This window comes from Panulirus ornatus, chromosome 61, assembly GCF_036320965.1.
Source record: "Panulirus ornatus isolate Po-2019 chromosome 61, ASM3632096v1, whole genome shotgun sequence".
NCBI lineage: Eukaryota > Metazoa > Arthropoda > Malacostraca > Decapoda > Palinuridae > Panulirus > Panulirus ornatus.
The window spans coordinates 7,157,043-7,178,982 of record NC_092284.1 but is presented as its reverse complement, the minus strand read 5'-3'; the positions used below and the strand labels follow the sequence as shown (position 1 = coordinate 7,178,982).

Sequence of the window (21,940 nt, the reverse complement as noted above, 5' to 3'; positions counted from 1 at the left end):
GGAATATCACAACCAGGCAGTGTAGCTCAGGCAAGTGTCAAGGTAACCTTTTTTGCAGCATTGCTAGATGCTACGTGGCATTTATGGATATGGAAAAAGCATTTGATAGGGTTAATAGAGATGCTTTGTGGAAGGTCTCAAGAATATACAGTGCAGGAGGAAATCTGCTATAAGCAGAGAAGCTTTAACCAAGTGAAGGTTGGTTTGTGGTAGGGGGGTGGGATGTACCTATGGTTGTTTCATTTTTTTATGGATGGAATGGTGAGGGAAGTAAATGCAAGTCATGGGAGAGAGGGGTAATTATGCAGTCTGTGGAGGATGAAAGGGCCTTGGAAGTGAATCAGTTGTTTGCTGATGATACAGCACTGGAGGCAGATTTGAGCGAGACACTGCAGAAGATGGTGGCTGAGTTCAGAAGTGTGAGTGAAAGGAGGAGGTTGAGAGTGAAAAAGTACAGTACAGAGCAGCCTTCATTTATTTCTCACATGAAGTATAGAGTAGTATATGGGTTGTCTGCCATCTTCTACAGAGTCTAAAAATAATTCATCTTGAAAGTTAACTTCCACGGTGGTCCTCACAATACTAATGCAAAACACCAAGGAAACTAGAATAATAGAATTACCTATCCCTGCGGTCTTTTTCTTTCTCCTTGTCACGATCACGGTCACGTTCTTTTTCTTTTTCTTTGTCTTTGTCTCTCTCACGTCGAGCTTCCTGAATCTTCTGTAACCTCTCTTCTTCTTCCTGAAAATATAAAAATGTTATTAACACTAAGATAATAAGCTCCTATTACTTAAATTCTTTATAATAAATACTTATAAGCTCCACCTTCATTAATTCAGATTTTCAACATTTAAAATATAAAAAGGATAAAATCCTAAGCAAGCTTCTCATAATCTTATCTTACTGACATTTGTCTAACTGGGTCAAACAGCCAAAATCAAGGCTCACATGTGCATAATATTCTCTACAGAAATGAGTTTCAAAACATAAAAAGTATTCATCAAAGAAAAATATTAATTAGTTTACATAAGAGTTTCTCACAATACACTACCTGAAAACAAAAGAAAAAATAAACAACCTTTTGTATGGGAAAGTAGCCAAGAATAACCAAAAGACTATCTTTAAATTAATTCTTTTATATCTTACTCAAATAGGAAAATTGCAGCACTTCTTAGGGTAGAAAGGAAAGTAAACATGCAGCTACTACCTTGGAAATAAAGGGCATCACTTCATAAAAACTTAATATGAATGTAGTAGTAGTCAGTAGGAACAATTGGTAGGAGACACTGCAAACACTGCACTTAAGTTGCCCTCTGCCAGTGGCCTGTTAAGGGCTAGGCACTAAAGGCCAAGATGCAGCAATGAAGTTCACTATTATGAAGACTATACTGCCGTGGCCACCCCCTTGATGGAGTTCCACTTGGGAACATGCATTAGAGATAGGGATAGATTGAGAGATGCTCATGTAATCATGAATAAAGGGCATTACTACATAAACAATCAAACATCTTTGCGTAAAATGCTCCTTATACACTCTGATGATAATCAAGATGCTTACAACTGTTAAATTTCATATCACTCTATCAATAACACGGTAAAAGAAAAATACCATCATTTGCTCCTCCTGATATAATGTCTAACTTGGGAAACTTACTAATTTCTTTTTGAGTTCCTCTTTTTTCTGATCAAGAAACTGCTTTGGTATGCCTGAAGGACTCGCCTGGGCAGATACCAAGAGATCCCATAATTCACCCATGAAGATCCTAGCATTCTTGCCATTCAAAAACCCTGTCAACATGATCTGCATTTTCCGGGGATCTGGATTCTGTAAGATATAACAGATAAACTTTGAAAATGGGCAAGCATGATAGGGTATGCTTGGGCTTCAAATTCCTGGGAGCAGTAAGCAATGATTTACTGACAAATAGAAGACCAGAACATGTATATCATAACACTGACAAAACTATCAATATGAAGTATATGAACAGAGCAGTAAAATAATTAATCCAACTGTTTACTTTCAACTGTATGTTCACTAGTGCTATGGACAGCCACCATGAGAGCTGGGTATACTGTCCCAGGAAAACATCTTGAGTAACGATAAAGAACGAGGGCATCTATTCTTACAGGAGACTAACACAGCAAACCTGAGAGAGCAGCACAGACTCCCACTACAAGGCTGAGGTGCAGCATTAGTCTCCATCCTCCTCCTAGAAGGCTGAGTCAATGTCAATATCAGTTTCAAGTAACTGATTGGCAAGTTATAACATACAGTATAATGCATTAAAATCTTTCCCTCACATAGAAACATTAGTCACACACATCTTATGTTATCATGCATATCATATTTGTAATGACTCACTACTATAAAATCTTCATTCTAACCACATTTTTTTTTTTACCAAAATGAAAAAGTATTCTTAACATTTGTCACTGGGAGTTAAATCTTAGAACTTGAGTTACTGTCATTGAGATTTACATATACTATCACATGGCAAACTAATCATTTCATTACAATAATATCTGGGTATCATAAGCTTCAACATCTTGAAAGATAATACAAAATACGCTGTCATAAAAATACGACAGCCTGTTTTAATGTTGAAAGATACTGCAAGTGTTTTCTACATACAAGTTATGTGATTTTAAGAGTATATATACAAGTTTACATGTTTACTGCAAGTGTAAGTGCATGTGTTCTTTTATTTGTAAGTTTGCACACATGCAGAGGGATATCCAACTGTGAATCAATGTGTGTACATGGATACGCATATGTATGTACAAGTCTGTCATTCGAAGTTGCTATAAGTATGGATGAATCAAGTGGTTTGGTGTCTATATATTCCAGTCTTTACTATATGGGAAAGGAAGTCTACATGCATGGGGCCCTATCTCTCGAACTCTCTGACAGAATCCTTGAAGTATTCTGCACAATGAGCACATCAAAAGTTACATAACCTAGTAAATTCCTACATTCCTTTCTTCCACCACTCTTATACCTCGAAAGTACTTCTTTACATTATCTCTCTGCTTACTTTTTCACCATTTCTCATCTAAGCAAGGCTGCACTTGCAACAAATGAACAACAGCCTCCCTAATAAGACTTCAAAGTGTAATCTTTGCATAAATCTTCTGTCTCTACTTTGGAATAGTATTATCATAAAGTTAAAAGGGTTTTCAACTTCCTGCTTTGGCCCCTATTTGTTACATTTCATAAACTTGATATGTGTGGCTAGATTTCTTACTCCCATGGTCCCGGGAAAAATACAAAACCTTTTCATTTAGAGCCAGGACTCCCTCCTAAGGGACCCCCTGCAGTACTGAGGAACCAGCAACATCCACTGGGTAGGGCCAAAGGTCAAAAAGCGTGGCACTGTGTTCAAGTCTTTCTTGGGTGACGGAACAACTGAGTACTCGAGTAAGTGCTCAGTGTCTTCAGTGTGGAAGGTGCAGACTGGACATGAAGAGTCATGTGATATGGCGCAAAGCATTTGTAATGTAGAGATGAAAGGTGTCCCAAAAGCAGATGACAGAGGGTAACTCGTAAATGTCTGTGGTGTTGTTTTGGTTTTTAAAACTAGGTTGGAAGGTTGGTTCTTTATTGCTTGCCAGATCATTTTCTGTGCATATTTGTTTTTGCTGTGTTTGTTCAAGTTGGGTGATCTTTTATTAAAAGGTACTGAGTAAGAAAGGCACCAGCTTTATTATTTCTAACGGGGGGGGGGGGGGGGGGGGGGGGGGGGGGGAGAGAGAGAGAGAGAGAGAGAGAGAGAGAGAGAGAGAGAGAGAGAGAGAGAGAGAGAGAGAGAGAGAGAGAGAGAGAGAGAGAGAGAGAGAGAGAGAGGTTGCGGAGTGGTATGGACGAGAACGGTCTAGCATGGTTGCAAAGAAACGAATGCCATGGATATTCAGGAGAGATCTTACTGTTCCTGCTTTTGGAGAATGACAAGGAAGAGGAGGAAAGTTTCCATCCCAACACTCCAGTCCTAACATGTAGGTAGTAATCCAAATCTCCCCCTTACACACATGGGGACATGGAAGTAAGAAAACTACTTATGTATCTCCTGCTTTCACATGAGGCAACTCGCAAAGGGCATGAACACTAGGAGCCAGCCAAAGTCTTGAAAGCTCAAGCTGGGGTGTCTGAAAGTGCATGCTGTAACCAAAACGAAATGAGGGGACAAGTAAATACCGTGTCTGAGTGAAAGAAACCTGGGTGTTCTAGTTCTGAATGAAACTAAGCTAAAGGGGCAGGAGGGTGAATGGTTCAGATATGTCAAGAGGGTAAAGTGGGGCCAGTGGGAGAACAAGAGCAAAAGGAGGTGGCATTTCTAATAAAGAATAAGCATTGGCAATGAGTGAAACATCAAAAGGAATTAGCAATGAAAGAGCAGTGAGACTATGTCAAAGAGTGTAAGGAATTAAGTTCAAGAACGTTGTGGATTACAATCAACTGATTATGAGAGGTGGGTAACAGTCAGCGTTTATGCACCTGGAAGTGCAAGCTGTAAAAATGAATGTTTTATGAGAAAACTTGATGGAAAGCTTCCACAGTTTTGACGCATAATAGAGGATCTACACATAAGGAAAGGTAATGTGGCGACTAAGGGTTGAACTTGGAAACATGGGGTTCCACGTAAAAGACAATGGGCAAAAGTATGATGAGACAAGAATGAATACTGAGAATACATGGTTCCTTAACAGGTGCTTACATTAAATTACATGTGTATAACTGTATATGAGATAAAAAATCAAGTGTACTTACAGGATATACTACTATACATGAATGTACTACGATGGAAAGCATATGGAATGCCTCATCATTTCTTCATGAAGGTAAGTGAGAAAGTTCGTGCTAGATTTACGGAAAAAGTGGCATGCAAATTTAGTGCAGAAAGAAAGCAAGTTGGGAAATGAAGCCTGCATGCCAAGGACGACTGAATGAGGAATGGTATAGGGAAGGAGTTTAACAAACTAGGTTCCGTGGAAGTCAAATGGGATTATAACTTTTGTGCTAATCCAAACGTGTAAATTCAGTGGCATCAGAAAGTTCGAAAACCTCTGGCATGGAGGGGGGAAGAAGGAAGGAAGGAAGGAAGGAAGGGAGTGGCTTTGACAGTAAAAAAAACTAAGGGATTGGAAGAGGGGTGGAAGGATTCTAGGGCAGCAATGTTTTAATATCCAGCTAGGGAAGCATGTACTGCAGAAGGTAGTGTGTGGAAATATGAGTACGGGAAGCACGTAATGAAATGAGGAATTCGGCTCATTTCTAGAAAAGAAAAGAGAAGCATAATTACAGTACCTGTAGAGAAGGAGAGCAAACAGCTATAAGGAGTATGTAATAAAAGGGCAGGAGGTCAAGAAAGAGGTGTGGGAGATCTATAAAGACAGGAAATTAAGGATGCAAGAATAAGAGAGATGTGGCAAGCATTATGTAGGACTACTGAAAGCATTCGATGACAGAAAGGCAGACAGGGTGAGTTTGGGACATGTGGACTGAGAGTGAGGGTAAATGCTGCAGTAAAAAGTTAGGAAGCCATACAAGCTTAGCATAAGATGGAATTGCAGCAGAGTTTCTAAAGAAAGGGGTGTCAGTCCTTCTGAATGTTTGGTAAGGATGTCTGACTTTTGAATGGCTGAAGGTGAAGTCCAGAAGAACAGACAAATGCATGCTTGGCACCATTGTATGGTCAAGGAGACAAAAAAATTACTTTACAAGAGACGTATTAGTCTGTTGAGTACATCTGGCAAGGTTTGTGGTAGAGTGGTGGCAAGCACATAGCATTTGACTGGGAAAGGGAATGTGGCTTCAAGATCAGCAAAGGGTGCATGAACAAGGAATATGCTTTGAAGAATTTTTTGCCAGGCAAGTAAAGGTGCACAAATTAGAAGGGAAGATAGAGAGTGATTCCCAGTGAAATTAGGTCTTCATTTGGGAGGTGTGACACCATCAAAGATGGTTAATCTGTTCTTGGACAGCAATAAGACAGAAGGTAATCCAAGAGATATGGGTCTATAGAAAGCTGGGGGAAAGGGGATGTCATGGAGGTGGATCACATGCTGTTTGAAGATGACAGCTCTAGCATAAGGGTGTGGTGAGATGTAAAAGAAAAAAGACGAGAATATATGTGAAAAAAATTCAGGTAATGAGGTGCAGTAGGGGGATGAAGAAACTTTAAATGGATAGGGCATTAACGAATTGAGGTGCTTTAACCAGGAGTGGATGTAGCAGCAGATGGAACCATTACAGGTGCACTGTGGATCATATGGAAGGAAAGGTCAGCCTCTTGAAAGGCAACAAAAAAATCAGTCCGTATGAACAAGAAAGAGCATGCTTGAAGGTACAGTAGTGCAAACAGCATTATGAGTCTTTGGCCTTGAATGCATAAGAAAGGAAAGGGTGAATGAGTAAGAAAAGAAATACCTGTGAATGTTATGCAATGAAAGGCAAGTGGATCATGTAAGGAATGACAATGTCGTAAAGAGGCATGGAAGTAAGCATATTACAAATGAAAGGGCCAACCATGGCATCCTGAAATGTTTTTGCATAGCAAAACAATAAACAGAGAAACATCAACTTAGAGGACCTGTGTTGGAAGTGAGGAGGGTAAATGGGAAGAAGAGACCTACAAAGAAACGAAAGGGCGTAGACTATTTTGCCATGGTCACCCCTTAAAGGAGTCCCCCAGAGGAAATGGGTGTCAAAGATACTGATGGATAGGATAAATAAAAAAGGGGGATTTAGGGAAATCAGGCAAGCACATTCAGAGGAGCACGAGGTATACATTAAACAGAGTGAACTGGACTGATGCAAGAAGAGCATGCTGTCAGTGAGCTGAACCAGAGGACATGAAACAGTCAGGGTAAACAAAAGAGGAAGCTAAAGAGCCTGGGTCTGGATGGTAGGCTCTCGTTTCAGTGCATTATACATGACAGCTAAAGAAATGGTTGTGCAAAAATGAGGCCAATGTTCATTGGTCCTGATACAACTTAGCAAAAGTGGGAAAGGAAAATAAAAAGCTGAGGGCATTATTTATAATGGATATGTGCCATGGTCTGCGATGTGGTCGTCTTTCATGCAGCTTGGAGTTGTAAGCTTGGTTGATTTGTTGGATACTTTGAGGGTTAAAGTGGTTGATTGGCAGTTCACCTTGAGTGTGGATGCTGAGCCAGCTAAGTCAGTGGGCAATGACATCTCCTTACAAAAGCACTGGGTGTACCCAGGGAATGTATCTGGAAGGGAAGGTAGTCGAGGGAGGGCAAGAACTTGCTTTCTAGTAGCAGTCATTTTGTGGGTGTATTCCTATGGATGAGATTTCAACAGTGTGGTCAGATTTTCTCCTTTGTTTTTGTAATGAGTAGTGCCAGTGAATAAAATATCAGGGTGGAAAACCATTAAATATGCTCCTCTTTGTATCTAATGTGCCAGTCTTATGTTAAAGCTGCACAGTTAGTTTTCGGGCAGAAGCAAAAGGTAGAAGTAGTTGGTAGGAATGTTTGACAGGAGCTTTAAGTAGTTAGAAGTTGTAGTTAGGTGCATTAACTGGGAGCATCACAGAATTAGAGTAACATTTGGCAGGAATTCAAGTAAACACATTATGTAGAAGTAGTAAGCAGGAAAAGTAGGTAAGAGCCTCTGAAAACTACGCAAGAGTTGCCCTCTGTCGGTGTCCTGTAAAGGGTAAGGCACTAAAGGCTAAAAATTGACACAGGAGTTCAATAGTTACGGAGACTCTTTTGCTGTGGTCATCCCCTTGAGGGAGTTCCTAAAAAGAAAGGGCATCAGAGATATAAATCAATAGACAGACAGAATGATAGGGTATGAATATGTTGTGCTCGTGGACTAAGTTGAACAGTTTTGTGTGTTTGCTCTTTGATGATGATGGTGTTAAACTTAATAAAGATTATGAAATAATTGGGGTTCTGAGGGGTTATAATGCTTTAATTTGTAGGGTGGGGATGCATGTTTTGTTCTCAAGTAAGCTGAGTATTTTGTGATGGGATTGTGGGGGTTTGAGTAGATGTTGTGTAAATGGCATCTGATGTCTTCAGCATGTCTGCACTATGGTGTATTTTATGGAAAGGAGTTGGGACATGTGTTATATTTGACAGAATATTACTGTTCTGTGACAACATTATAGCCCAGCAGGTAGATGGAAGTAGATGATTCAAGGCTGGTCGTGAATGTCAGGTGCCTGTAATAATGGGGTAATAAGAGGAAAAAAAAATTTTAGATCTGACCCACAGTCTAGCACAGCATCTGGAAGTGGCTGCACTCCAAGCTGATGCAAATTATGGTTGGCTCACTTAGCATGGTAAGGTCCATGGCATTGGATCCCACTAATGATGTACTCCTGCCAATAGTTGAAGTCTATTGACGATGAGAGGAACACCGATGACACATCTTCACCATGGATGATTTACTACTTGCACAGCCGCTGCTGGCAGGTACTTCTTATCATTGCTTTTCCTGCTTTGGTAAGGCTGTATCAAGTACCAAAATCAGAGACTACCAACAACATACAAGACCTACAAACTACCTTACGGTTTATCATGTACATATACACATGGTAAACAACCAATACATGTATAATGCTAACAAACAGGGCCCCATGAGTGTAAAACTCTCAGCATGTTATGTAGCTGGGGTAACAACAAATGTATACAAATGGATGAATGGATGTATGTGTGTGGAAGTGTGTTTTGCATGTATGCTTGTACATTGGTGAAAGCCAACACATTACCAGGTACTTAATTATGTCTGGTGGCTTAATATAACAATCTATTGGTATAAGCATAATAAAAGGACACGTAACTCTGCTACCCATAAGTACTAAATGATGATAAATCTATCAACCTTCAAACATATACATAGACAATACTTTCAGTGAACTGTAGAAATTTTGATTAATGTTTTATGAACAAAATCTATCTACACAACACACAGATTCCCCTGTTTGTATATCTGGGTTCATAACCTCACTCTATTCCAAAATCTCTCATCTTATTTCCCTAACACTGTTCTTTATTTCATTCACTGTCCTCTAAATCTAGTCAACTCATCTTTTTTTTTTAAATACTGTCTATTCATCATCCTTTCCTTGCTCATACCACTATGGCACTCCCTAACTCTGTGAACCATTCCAATCAGATAACCACGTCATCATACAATTTCCGAACCACATACTCATTTTCCAGAAACCCAACTCAAGAGCCATGCATTCTTCAAATATTCGCTCAATATATATTTCTAGGTTTCAGCAACACACATCAAACCTTACCACACTTCACAATTCATAGTTTTCCTTCGGAATCATTGGAGAAAGTATAACCAAATTAATGCTTTGTAACCTGCTTTTCTCAGTCCTATGACATTCCGTGGTGACTCCAACTCTTAGAGCAATTATCTTGGCTTATTAACATTCATGTTCAGTTCTGAATTCCAGCCACTGTTGGTCATTATTATTCATATATCTAGATTCGTATCATCAGCACTACCTGCTTTATATTGAAGGCTCCAATCAGAGAAATACGAAAAAAAGGAAACAGGAATATTAGAGGAAATGGAAAATCTGATTTTAGGGGAAAAGAAAAGGGTCAGGTTTTACTTAAGAAAGATATGAGTAGAGATTTCCAGAACTCAGGGGTGAAGTGAAAGAAACAATCATGATAACAGTCCTAGTTTCTTTCCCTTCACCCCTAAGCTCTGGAATTCTCTACTCGAGTTGCTAACAGCCAAACATTTGTAATGTGGTTTAACTGATGATGAAGGGACAAAAGCAGTCAGCTCTCAAGGGCACAAACCACAGTAAACGGTAAATTTACAAACCCATCATCTGTGATAGGAAGGTTAAGAAGAATTTTAAGGATATGGCAAAAACTGGATTTTTGGGTCACTACACTTAGTCAGATTCCATCTACCTAACTGAGATATCCTATCCAAGTCTGAGTTATTGAGGGTTTTGTGTCAATACGTGAACAGATTAAGTGAAAGAGGATGAAAAAGATATGAAGGACGTGGGGGAATAAAATGCTGAGTCATCAGCATATGAGCATATTTCGTTAACTCTTGAAGAAAGGAAATTGTTAAGAAAAGGAGGAAGAGGGCACGAAACAAGACAAAACCCCAAGCGAGACTGCAATTGATAGAGAAAGGGGAGGGGAGGCTGATCCATCAACAATTACAAAGATAAATCAGCTTAAGAAAGCGTTGGATATGAGGGAAGGAAACCAAAAAGAGGGGAGCCCCATTAAGGGCTAATATACTGCATTCTCCAAAATCCCTCATGGATGATGACAAGACATTATTAAGATAGGAAGGGATATCATCAGCAAAACCAGCTGAGTGAAAGCCATACTGATTACTACAGAGAAGCCTGGGCGATTCAAGGAATTTGAGGGTATGGGAGTTAAGAGGGGATTCAAAGACTGGAAATAAACAAAGTCAAAGCAATTTGATAATAATTGAGGCAGAGATTAAAACAGTCCCCCTTCTAAGGGATGATATGAACAAATGATTGTTTTCACGAAGGAAAAAATTTTGGTTTTTACACAAAAGCAGAAAAGATGAGCAAGGGCAATCGCAAGTTCTAAGGCACACTTTCAATACATGGGGATTGATGCCATCTGGTCTACATGCCCTGCTTTATATAAACAAAAGTGATTTTTGTACCGTGCAAAGAGATTACAGATTACAGGGAGGGGCAGAGGATTAGTAAGAGGAGCAACAGGGGGTATGAGAATGTTAGTCATCTAGGGCAGAGTTAGAGAAGAACCAAAAAAGTAGCTTTGTCAAAGGGAGAGACATAGATCTGTAGTATTGTCAGAATAGAAAAGTAAAGGATAAGTAGGGGAACTGAAGTTGTTAGCGATGTCTTTAGCCAAAGTAAGGAACGTCTTATCGATGAATGACGTGAAAAGGCTGTCACACTTACTGATATTCCTAATATTCCACACTAACTTTACTGCTAACCTAAACTTCTCTCATCACTCAGAACAATGCACATGTTATACAATCTTTCAGATCAAAAAAGACCAATCTTTAATGTGAGTTAAACCTTCTATATTCTAATTCTACAGAAGACTCAACTGCTGAAGCTGACTTTATGCTCAGAAAGCAAATTCTTAAAAAATGCTTACAATCTTTCTCAATTAACACTTACCACAAGCCTTTCTTTAACAAAATAGCATACACATGGCTCATCTTGTCTTTCTAACATTCTCAGTTAGCATTCTTATCATGAAAATCTGATTCACATCATAAACTCAATCCATAACTCCTTACATGATTACACAAACTACTAACTATTTTCTAAATCCTTCCTGTTACCACGCACAAACAATTTCTTGCTTCCTAGACAGGCAAGCTGTCACAACCTAATATCTATCATATACATTCCTGACACTTCCTTCTGCTAGCATGGATGTAATTACAGCATCTATTTAATCCTCTAACTAATTTTTATATTGTGTTCTACAGAACAGTGATGGAGAGATGTTGTCAACCCTTCTTCAGTATCTCGTGTCACTCAATCCACTTTAGGATTTTTCATATTTCTGGGATTTATTTCTAGCCAAGCTCCCTAACAGTGACTTCCTTCTGCAATAATTACACCCTCAAACTCCTTCATCCATAGCTGCTACTGCTAATTTCTCCATCTGTATCCTGAACAGATCCTAAGACTTACCCATCCAACCTTAACTTTTTCATTTTTCAAAGCAATCATTCATTACAATTTTCTTTCTCCCTCTTAACCATTTTTATCTTATGAATGTAAATCAAGGATATCCATACTTAATCATGGCATCCTTCAGTTTTCTCCACATGATTTATCATAAAGCTGTCCAATTTAAAAAATCAGTGAGTACTAACAATTATTATTTCAAAGACAAGTCAATGCAGGAATCTACAACCATTCTAATGAACAAATGAAACAATATGCAATTCCATCTGATTATTTCTCATAAGTGCACGCAATAAATCTGACGTCAATTTGTAACAGGCTGTGAAAAAAGTTTGCCATTCATGTTCCCATTCATCTCAACTCTTTCCCATTACAACAAATTCCCTTGAACTTTTTCTCAACCTAAGCCATCAGTAACATACCCCATCCTAGAAAACCTTATAAATTGTTCATGCATCATCATTTTGGGATACTTCGCATCACTACATTTGAAACAACAGATACACCTATCTTAAAAGGATGACCTATATTATGACTGACTGTTCCTTCCTTCCAGCCGTTCCTTTTAAGGGTTATCCTGAAATATGATCAATCAGGCCTAAGAGACTTCTGTACCTTAAATATCTTATGGCATTAAGAGCCATTTGTGGGGATGATGACTCCTGTGCAAGACGTAGCTCCTGGAAAAGGTTCACAATATTCTTATTCTTGTTATTCACCAACGTGGTTCAGCGTGGAGCCCCCAGGTATGGAATCTCCAAAGAAATGTGTCTTGGACCTTTGATGATTGATGGTCAAGGCCAAGCCCACACAGGCCTGAGACTTCTAGTTATCCTCAACCGCACTTCCAGAGGAGGCCTGGAAGTGTCCAGGCACTATGCCCGAAATCCGTGCTGGTATCCCTCGAAGGCTTCCATGAATGGCCCAGGCTCCTAGCCCAGGTTGGTAGGGATGGATTTCCAGAAGACTGGTCCCAGGTCAAGCATCATGTGACCTAGGCATGTGGCCCAGTGTTCCAGGCCAGCACCACAAAAAGTATGATGAGACACCCAGACTATCCCAGGCTTTGATACCCAGAATAATCAAGGTAGACGAAGATCAGAAGAGATGATGATATGGCCCAGTGACCCCAGGCTTACTGCCCAGGCTGTTGTCCTTTGCTGCAATACCAGGCCATGGCCCAGTCTCCCAGGTCAAGTGCCTGAGTAAGAGTTGCTATCCAATGATGTCGGAGAATACTTCCTCACAAGGTGTCCAAGCACACGTGCCTTAGACCCCTGGGAGAAAGAACCCAGACAAGAGGAGAAGACCAACCCCATGTGGTTGGCCAGCCAGGTGCAGTCGAAGATCCTACCCTACAGGTAGCCTGGAGCAGGTCGTTGGCTGGGGCGCCTCCATCGCCATGGACCAACACCCCTTTGGCATTACTTGCTATTACCAGGAAAGATTGGCAATATCAGATCAATTCTGGTTAAAGATACACATACATTGTATCTGCGTACTAAGAAACGCACAAACTCTCATACATCAAAACAGATCAGGTAAATACTGAGGATGAGTATGAATATCATTCATACTTATCCTTTTTAAATTTAGTTACGATATGTGGACTTCTGATTTACCATAAAAAAAAAAATTACATCAGCCATGCCTTACATACCAACGTTCAATTCTTGTACTCAACTCTCCCCCCCCTTCGCTCTAGACTCACCTTCTCAGCTTCCAACTGGTTGAAGACATACTCTATAACAACATCATCCTCCATGCCTAATATTGCAGTGATTTTTTCTGTAGCCCAAGGCTTTATCACTTCCAAACGTACTTTTGTCATATCAACCTGCAAAAAGGAAGTCGAGAGTCACTGAAACATTTCTGCAACTTACAAAATCTAAGAAAAACAAGTGCTGAACAAAATTACTTAAGTACAAACAATATAGAGGATGTTTCCCTTAATCAAAGCCACAAGAAGGAAATAGCTAAATTAACAAATAAACAAACAAACAAATGGCATGTATAAACATTCTGATATGAAGACAAGAATGACGAGGTTCAAAACCTGGGTGCGGCAGCCTGTTAACAGTTCACCAAGCTGTTCATCCTCCACTCAATGCTCATCAATGAACTGGGTACCTGGCTTTGGCTAAAGTATACACATATAAACAGAGAGACATTGTCCAGAATGGATAACTGAGCATCACAGGCAAAAAAGATCCTCATTTGGCCCCTTCCTCTATTCCTATCTACCCATATCTCTGATGCCTGTTCCCTTTAGGAACTCCCCAAAGGGATGGTCACAGCAAGTCTCTCTATAACTGGCAAACTTCAGGTCCACTTCTTAGCCTTTAGTGCCTCACCCTTAACAGGCCTCTTGTAGAGGGCACTTATAGCGCAGTATTTTCAAAGGCTCCTACCTAATGCTCCCAACAAGTAATATTACCTAATGTGTCCACCTAACGTTCTAACCTAATGCTCCCAGCTAATGTTCCTACCAACTACTTCTACCTAATGCTCCTGTCTATGTTCTTACCTACTACTACTATCTATTGCTCCTACTATTTTTCCAAAAGGTGCACAGTGCTCACCCCATGGCTGAATAATGCCAGAAACATAAAGCTACCACTAATGCACTAAAAAAGCCCCATGGAAAAGTTATATGAACTGCAACTACGCAGAGTGAACTTGGGTTTATTCATAAAGGTTAAGGACTCTAGCAGGTTTTCAAAATTCATCAAACTGTAAACTTATATTAATAATACAAAATAGTAAATTGATACCTTTTTCCCTAAACTTTCCGCAAATTTCATCTCCTTCATGAGCTTCTTGTCTTTATTACTGAAGCGATTGTCTTGCTCTGCTGAGGTACCCTGCAAAGATAAAAAAAAATATTATGCACATTACTATACATTATAAGAATCTTTTCACTAAACATGAACACCAAAGATCACATACACTAGATGAATCTGCTATAACAAACATGATGTTCCTGCATATCCGTACTCACAATTTCCATTAACCTTCCAGAACAAATATACAGATTTGTATTAACATTCCACTAAATTTCAACAAATTTAGGTACCACTTAATACTTATAGTCATGTGTATGAACCTTAGAGACTCTTCTATATGAATGAGGACTGTACATAATACAACCAAATCCTACACTTAACTGGATCATATATAACTATAAAACACATACACTTTTAGTGTTAAGTACTCTTCACACAATTAAAGACTACTACAGTACTAATAACTGCTTTCTCGTCTTTAAGACATTTGAAATACATATATTGACATCAATTATACAAAAACTGGATTCTTGTGAGCAGCAGCATAACAAATAAAGAGCATAGTCTCTCCTGTTCTCTGCAAAGTCATCTCCTTTACAGTATTCTGTTAGTCAGGAGGGCCTAAGATGCTGCAAGATGATACGGGGAGAGAGCACAAAGCCAAAGGAGGGGTAAAAGGAAACACTTCCGTATCGCATAGCAAATTGGGAGTTTAGTAAGTCAAGGATCAAAGGTATGTATGGTATTAAGCACTGAACATCTCACAACGAATATTCAAGAGAGCTGAGAGATGCCTCTCTTATAAATCCATGCATTGAGCCTAAATGGCAGATGGGCGCGGAGGTACACAGTAATTTCTTACAGCTATGCCAGTGTGTGTACCTCTTCCAGTACATCTTCAAGAGCTTTCCAGGAAGGAGTGAGTGGCTTTTAGCAAAATTCTGAGGAACAGGCAGATGACCCTAAATTATTTGATGATGATGATCTGCCCTCAGATCACATAAGAGTGATTTTAAGGACCGACTCTTATAACATTAAAATTTTGACAAGGCAAATGGTTTTCTAAGTGGGGGGGGGGGCAGCGTTGCCAGTGCCTGCTAGGCCTTAGCTGGTGTGGTTAGCAATTTATCAAACTTTCATAGTTTTGCTGTTATGAAAAAATCATCATCGAATCACACTGTAAAACATGATACTAGGCATACTATACATAATAATAATCACCAATCTGATTTTTTAGTGCTAGTAAAATATAAATAAATCATTTGTAGTGGCAACTCACTTGATATCTGAACCTTACCCCTGCACTTTTTAGCATGTGCTGAAACATCGACAAAACTTCTACACATTATTAAAGTGAAAGTACGAGATGAAACATACTGCTCAAGTGATTCTCTTTCACTGCTGTATGTCATCAAAACCTTGAGGTTCAATAATTTTTTTAAAACATGCATTTCAAGGGTTGGAAAGGTAAACTTAGTGAGTTGTTTACTTTTATGATTGACTAATATTTCATAATTTTTGCACTGACAAATTTTGCAAAAACTTTTTTTTTTTTTTTTGTCGCTGTCTCCCGCGTTTGTGAGGTAGCGCAAGGAAACAGACGAAAGAAATGGCCCAACCCACCCCCATACACATGTATATACATACGTCCACACACGCAAATATACATACCAACACAGCTTTCCATGGTTTACCCCAGACGCTTCACATGCCCTGATTCAATCCACTGACAGCACGTCAACCCCGGTATACCACATCGGTCCAATTCACTCTATTCCTTGCCCTCCTTTCACCCTCCTGCATGTTCAGGCCCCGATCACACAAAATCTTTTTCACTCCATCTTTCCACCTCCAATTTGGTCTCCCACTTCTCCTCGTTCCCTCCATCTCCGACGACACATATATCCTCTTGGTCAATCTTTCCTCACTCATTCTCTCCATGTGCCCAAACCATTTCAAAACACCCTCTTCTGCTCTCTCAACCACACTCTTTTTATTTCCACACACCTCTCTTACCCTTACGTTACTTACTCGATCAAACCACCTCACACCACACATTGTCCTCAAACATCTCATTTCCAGCACATCCATCCTCCTGCGCACAACTCTATCCATAGCCCACGCCTCGCAACCATACAACATTGTTGGAACCACCATTCCTTCAAACATACCCATTTTTGCTTTCCGAGATAATGTTCTCGACTTCCACACATTCTTCAAGGCTCCCAGGATTTTCGCCCCCTTCCCCACCCTATGATCCACTTCCGCTTCCATGGTTCCATCTGCTGCCAGATCCACTCCCAGATATCTAAAACTCTTTACTTCCTCCAGTTTTTCTCCATTCAAACTTACCTCCCAACTGACTTGACCCTCAACCCTACTGTACCTAATAACCTTGCTCTTATTCACATTTACTCTTAACTTTCTTCTTTAACACACTTTACCAAACTCAGTCACCAGCTTCTGCAGTTTCTCACATGAATCAGCCACCAGCGCTGTATCATCAGTGAACAACAACTGACTCACTTCCCAAGCTCTCTCATCCCCAACAGACTTCATACTTGCCCCTCTTTCCAAAACTCTTGCAATTACCTCCCTAACAACCCCATCCATAAAAAAATTAAACAACCATGGAGACATCACTCACCCCTGCCGCAAACCTACATTTACCGAGAACCAATCACTTCCCTCTCTTCCTACACGTACACATGCCTTACATCCTCGATAAAAACTTTTCACTGCTTCTAACAACTTGACTCCCACACCATATATTCATAATACCTTCCACAGAGCATCTCTATCAACTCTTATCATATGCCTTCTCCAGATCCATAAATGCTACATACAAATCCATTTGCTTTTCTAAGTATTTCTCACATACATTCTTCAAAGCAAACACCTGATCCACACATCCTCTACCACTTCTGAAACCAAACTGCTCTTCCCCACATTGCTCATATTATATCATATTCCTGAGCAAAACTTTCCCAAGTCTAACTTTTGGAATATAAATGCAAAGTCATAGCCTAAGGACAACCCATCAGACACTAGTACAAGTCAATTTATATGATATCTAATGAAAACTTGCCAGATATGGAGATTTTTTTTTTTCCATACTATTCGCCATTTCCCGCCTCAGCGAGGTAGCATTAAGAACAGAGGACTGGGCCTCTGAGGAAACATCCTCACCCTGGCCCCCTTCTCTGTACCTTCCTTTGGAAAATTATATACCCTGTATTCCTTTGTGAATCTTTTAATAATTTTCAGAATATGATGAAAGAGTTACAAATAATTTGAAGGCATGAAACAAAAGGGAAAGTTGAAAATACACTGTGGGGAAAGCAAGCATTGGCAGACATATTTCCACTAACAAACTGACAACCAATCCGGGGATACAAATCAAAACATTTTGCGAGTGGGAGGGACACAAATTGAAAGTACTTTACCAAGACAAATCAGAAAACAATGATTAAAACTAACTTTAAACATCTTGATATATCTTACTATTAAAGGAATAAATATTCTATTAATCAAGAACATGAAAAAGTTTAAATATGTCACAACCATCTGGGGGCAAGTTTGTACCCTACTTCTCAACAGTTTTTAGAGTGAAATTTCACTGTGTTAGCTGTCAAAACACAGGATGTAATTACCAAATCTCTGAACACTTACCTGGCATACCGAGATCATAGATCTGTAGGCCAGGGGTCCAGACCTCCAATTCTGCATTGGGCCCTTACAAAACTTTTGTTTTTAGATGATGTGGTGCACCCTGAGCATATTTCCGGGTGTAACCAAGAACTTACCTAAATGGGTCATAATGGATGAAAAGTGATGGGGATGCAAAAATATAGTCAGTCATTCATGTGATTAACATAATCATTATTAAAGTATATAACCCCAGATCTCTTCTCCAAGGGTTCCTGTCGTTTCAAGGATGCATTACAACCAGCAGCACCAAAACGAAGGACTCCTTGGAGTGAGACATTCTTCAATGAAAGTGTATCGTAATCCAAAGATCCAATCACAAGCTGCAGGCGGAGTCCAGTAAAACCCATTCACTTCATTAAATCTAAAATGTATACATGAACATACCTCTGTACATAGAAAATTTACGCTGCAATATTTGGACACAATGTGTGCGATACTATCATTACCATCAATGACCATATATTTCACGTCATAGCAGAAGCAAGCGAGAAAATATAACACCTTGAGGTATTAGTTACACATGAAGCAGCTGTAGTGAATGGGTTACCTTCACCAGCTGCAATACGTCAAACATTTTTCAATCAACATCTGCTATGGAGTTGTGTGAGGATTTTAAGGTTCTAGTAATTCCTGCGGGCGTTTTACCTAAAGGACTTTTATATCACATAATACGATTTACTCTTCAGTAGGTAATTTATTAGAAAACAGATGTCCCTACTCTAAATCTTGGGAGAAGTGGTGCCAATGGATTCCTTAAACTTTGCAGAGCTGCTAATTTAGTTTGGGTTTTTACTAGTAGAACTACTTATTCCCATGGATTAAGTCCCAAATGAGGTGGCATGACTTTGATTTCAAGGAAAATTTTGGGGTAAGAAATCAATGGGTACGACTTTTGACAATGTAATTCCACAAAAGAAGGGAGAGCAACAACAGAGTCCCAAAGTAATTTGCGAATGTCTTCATGCATAATGCAAGGACATTTTGCTGAGAGCTAAAGACAAACATCCATCTGGCACTTGTTTGGATTATAAAGAGCTTTCTTAGGTTTGTAAGTCACTGTACAAACTGACCGCAGGCTGCATAAAGGGCCAAAAAATCTTATAACTCTTATAACTCAATTAAATTCCCTATTGGCTTCTTTGGCACCACCGTGCAAGTCCTGTCATGGCAGAAACGCAGCATTTTACTTTATGAGCCCACTTCAGCACCTCAATGTGCATGCTGTTATCTATCGACTGACTTACCAGAACAAAGAAAATTAATGTCTTCTGGTACTGCAATAAATACCAAAAGTTCAAAATTTGCAAAACTGCAACTTCTGCAAACTATTTTAAGAAATGTAGAAACATTGAAAATTACATCTTGAAACATAGACTTTTTATGTCCAAATTCATGGAAAATTAATAAACAGATTCCAATTCACATTACACATTTCAACCCTTTACAGAATATTTACATTCCATCTACGTACAATACTAAACTGCAATGAATAAAGGTGTCAAATCATAAGGAACCCCATTCTATGTATAAAGATAATGATGACTCATAAACACACAGATGACCAAGTTTATTCCAGTGGTTTTCTGCTGTTTTTCTCTTGGCGCCCACCATAACTGACAGTAACCATTAACGACAAAAACACTAACAACACATTTTCCCTCTCTCATAACCTGTTTCACTATCAAACTGTCAAAGAATGATACAAACTAACATTAAAAAAGATTTTTTAGAATCAAAGATCTTTAAGTTGAAATGCACGTCCATTTTCTGATAAAGTTTCGCACTCTGCCGTCCTTACCACTGTCTTATCTAGTTTCATAGGATAAGTGAAAGTTAAAAGTCCAGTTAAGCTCCGCAGTACTACTATGTTTTGGATACTGAGTAACTGTTCGACATGCTCGCATAAAGTTTATAGATTACATCAACATTTGTAGAGCAAGAATTGCAACATAATAATTTACTCTGTAGCTCCAAATGACGCCATAGTAGAGGATATACGTACATGCTAAAATAAGACGCTACACAAAATATAAGTAGGTTAAAAACTTGTATAAAAAATGAGGCAAAATTACACATGAAAACCTAATATTCAATGAGAAAAGATCGTTTAAAATTAATATGCAGCCACAAAGCAGCTACCTTATGGAAATGTCGTCAACAGCAGAGGTTTTCAAAGAACAGGATATATATATCGTGGTATGAATATTCTTAATTAAGCTATACTGTGGTGTGAATATTAAAGTATATTGTAGTGAATATTCTAAATAGTTATAGTGTGGTGTGAATATTTTTTTTTCTATTTTGCTTTGTCGCTGTCTCCCGCGTTTGCGAGGTAGCGCAATAATGAATATTCTTTACAAAGCAATACTGTGGTGAATATTATGAATAGCATGAATATCCCTGATTAAGCTATACTGTGGTGTCAATATTCTTAAACTATGTTGTAGTGTGAGTATTCTTAACAAAGAGCGAATATCAAAGATATATTGTGGTGAATACTTTTTTATAAGGCTACGCTGTGAATATCCTTAAGCTATCCTGTGGTATGAACATTCTTAATATAGTGTGGATATCCTTGATCAAGTAATATTGTGGTGTGAATATTCTTAAGTGTAAATATTCTTTAAAAAGCTATATTGTAATTTTTTTTTAAAATAAAGCTATAACATGGTGTGAATATTCTTCGTACAGCTATATTATGGTGTGAATATTCTTAATAATCTTTAAAATAATCTTTAAAAAGCTACATTGTGGTGTGAATATTCTTAATAAAGCTATACCGTGGAGTGAATATTCTTTGTACAGCTATACTGTGGTGAATATGCTTCGTAAAGCTATACTGAGGTGAATATTCTTTGTACGGCTATACTGTGGCGTGAATATTCTTACTATAGTGAGAATATTCTTAAGGAATATCAAAAGATCTGTTGTCATGGGTATACACCACCTCGTTAGCCATATATTCCTCAAACCACCCAATTTAAGGCCACTCTGAGGCCCCATTCATTAATTATACCTCCTAATTCCTGCATAATTAACATTAATGAGAATATTCAACCGATATTCCTCCTACAACTAGGCCAACATACGGTATATAAGACACGATATTCATAATGCATCACCTACAAGGACGAAATTCCCCTTAATTAACCAAGACTTGAGTCTAAACGAGGTGAAAATAAGGATTAATGAGTCATTTCGATATTATAAATACCATTCGACATATTGTCGGTGAAGGAGACATGAGAGAAACGTGTAATTAAAGGAAAAAAACTGAATATTTGGTCGGCCATGTTGACGGTAGACAAGCGTCGCTCCCTGGCAACACTTACATCCTCCATTTTTTGACCCTTTTGTCCCCCGTCATGCCACTGCCACCTGCCTCAGGTCATGCACGTCCCTTATGGAGGGTCACTTACGCGGAAAAAGCCTGCGTCCGCCATGGTTTTCCCTGGGATGATCTTGCTCGTGTGATGATCCCAGATGACGCCAGACTTGCCAGCGTTGGCCCAAGGTTCCTACGACAGTGTTGCCAACGGTAGGGTTTTTGCACGGACCGCTAGATTCACCGCCACCTCCGGGAATCGCTAATAAAAGCAGTAAACACTGACATGAGAGCAGATAAATGCTAAGAAAAGAAAAAAAGGTGGTAAACTTACTCAAATGATAGTGGAAAAATTTATTTATCGATCTGTTTCTCCTCTTTGATGTTGCAGATTATTTAAAATAGGGATGAATGACATGACAGCGAATAAA

The 21,940-nt window shown here is 39.0% G+C and overlaps 1 protein-coding gene across 4 annotated transcripts in view; it reads right to left on the bottom strand.

The window, feature by feature from the left end:
• The window catches only part of Srrm1 (Serine-arginine repetitive matrix 1), a 41,574-nt gene extending 19,837 nt beyond the window's left edge, over window positions 1-21,737 (bottom strand). For 3 of the 4 annotated variants that reach the window (XM_071696770.1, XM_071696771.1, XM_071696772.1), the window contains exons 1-5: window positions 21,604-21,737; window positions 14,462-14,551; window positions 13,399-13,524; window positions 1,658-1,828; window positions 623-744 (exon numbers count right to left, since the gene is read on the bottom strand). In XM_071696770.1, the coding sequence (XP_071552871.1) occupies window positions 623-744; window positions 1,658-1,828; window positions 13,399-13,524; window positions 14,462-14,551; window positions 21,604-21,627 (533 nt within the window). In that variant the 5' untranslated portion in view covers window positions 21,628-21,737. Of the gene's footprint in view, window positions 1-622; window positions 745-1,657; window positions 1,829-12,302; window positions 13,119-13,398; window positions 13,525-14,461; window positions 14,552-21,603 lie in introns of all 4 variants that reach the window. The other variant, XM_071696773.1, reaches the window with a different exon arrangement.
• Between the last annotated feature and the right edge of the window lie 203 nt (window positions 21,738-21,940).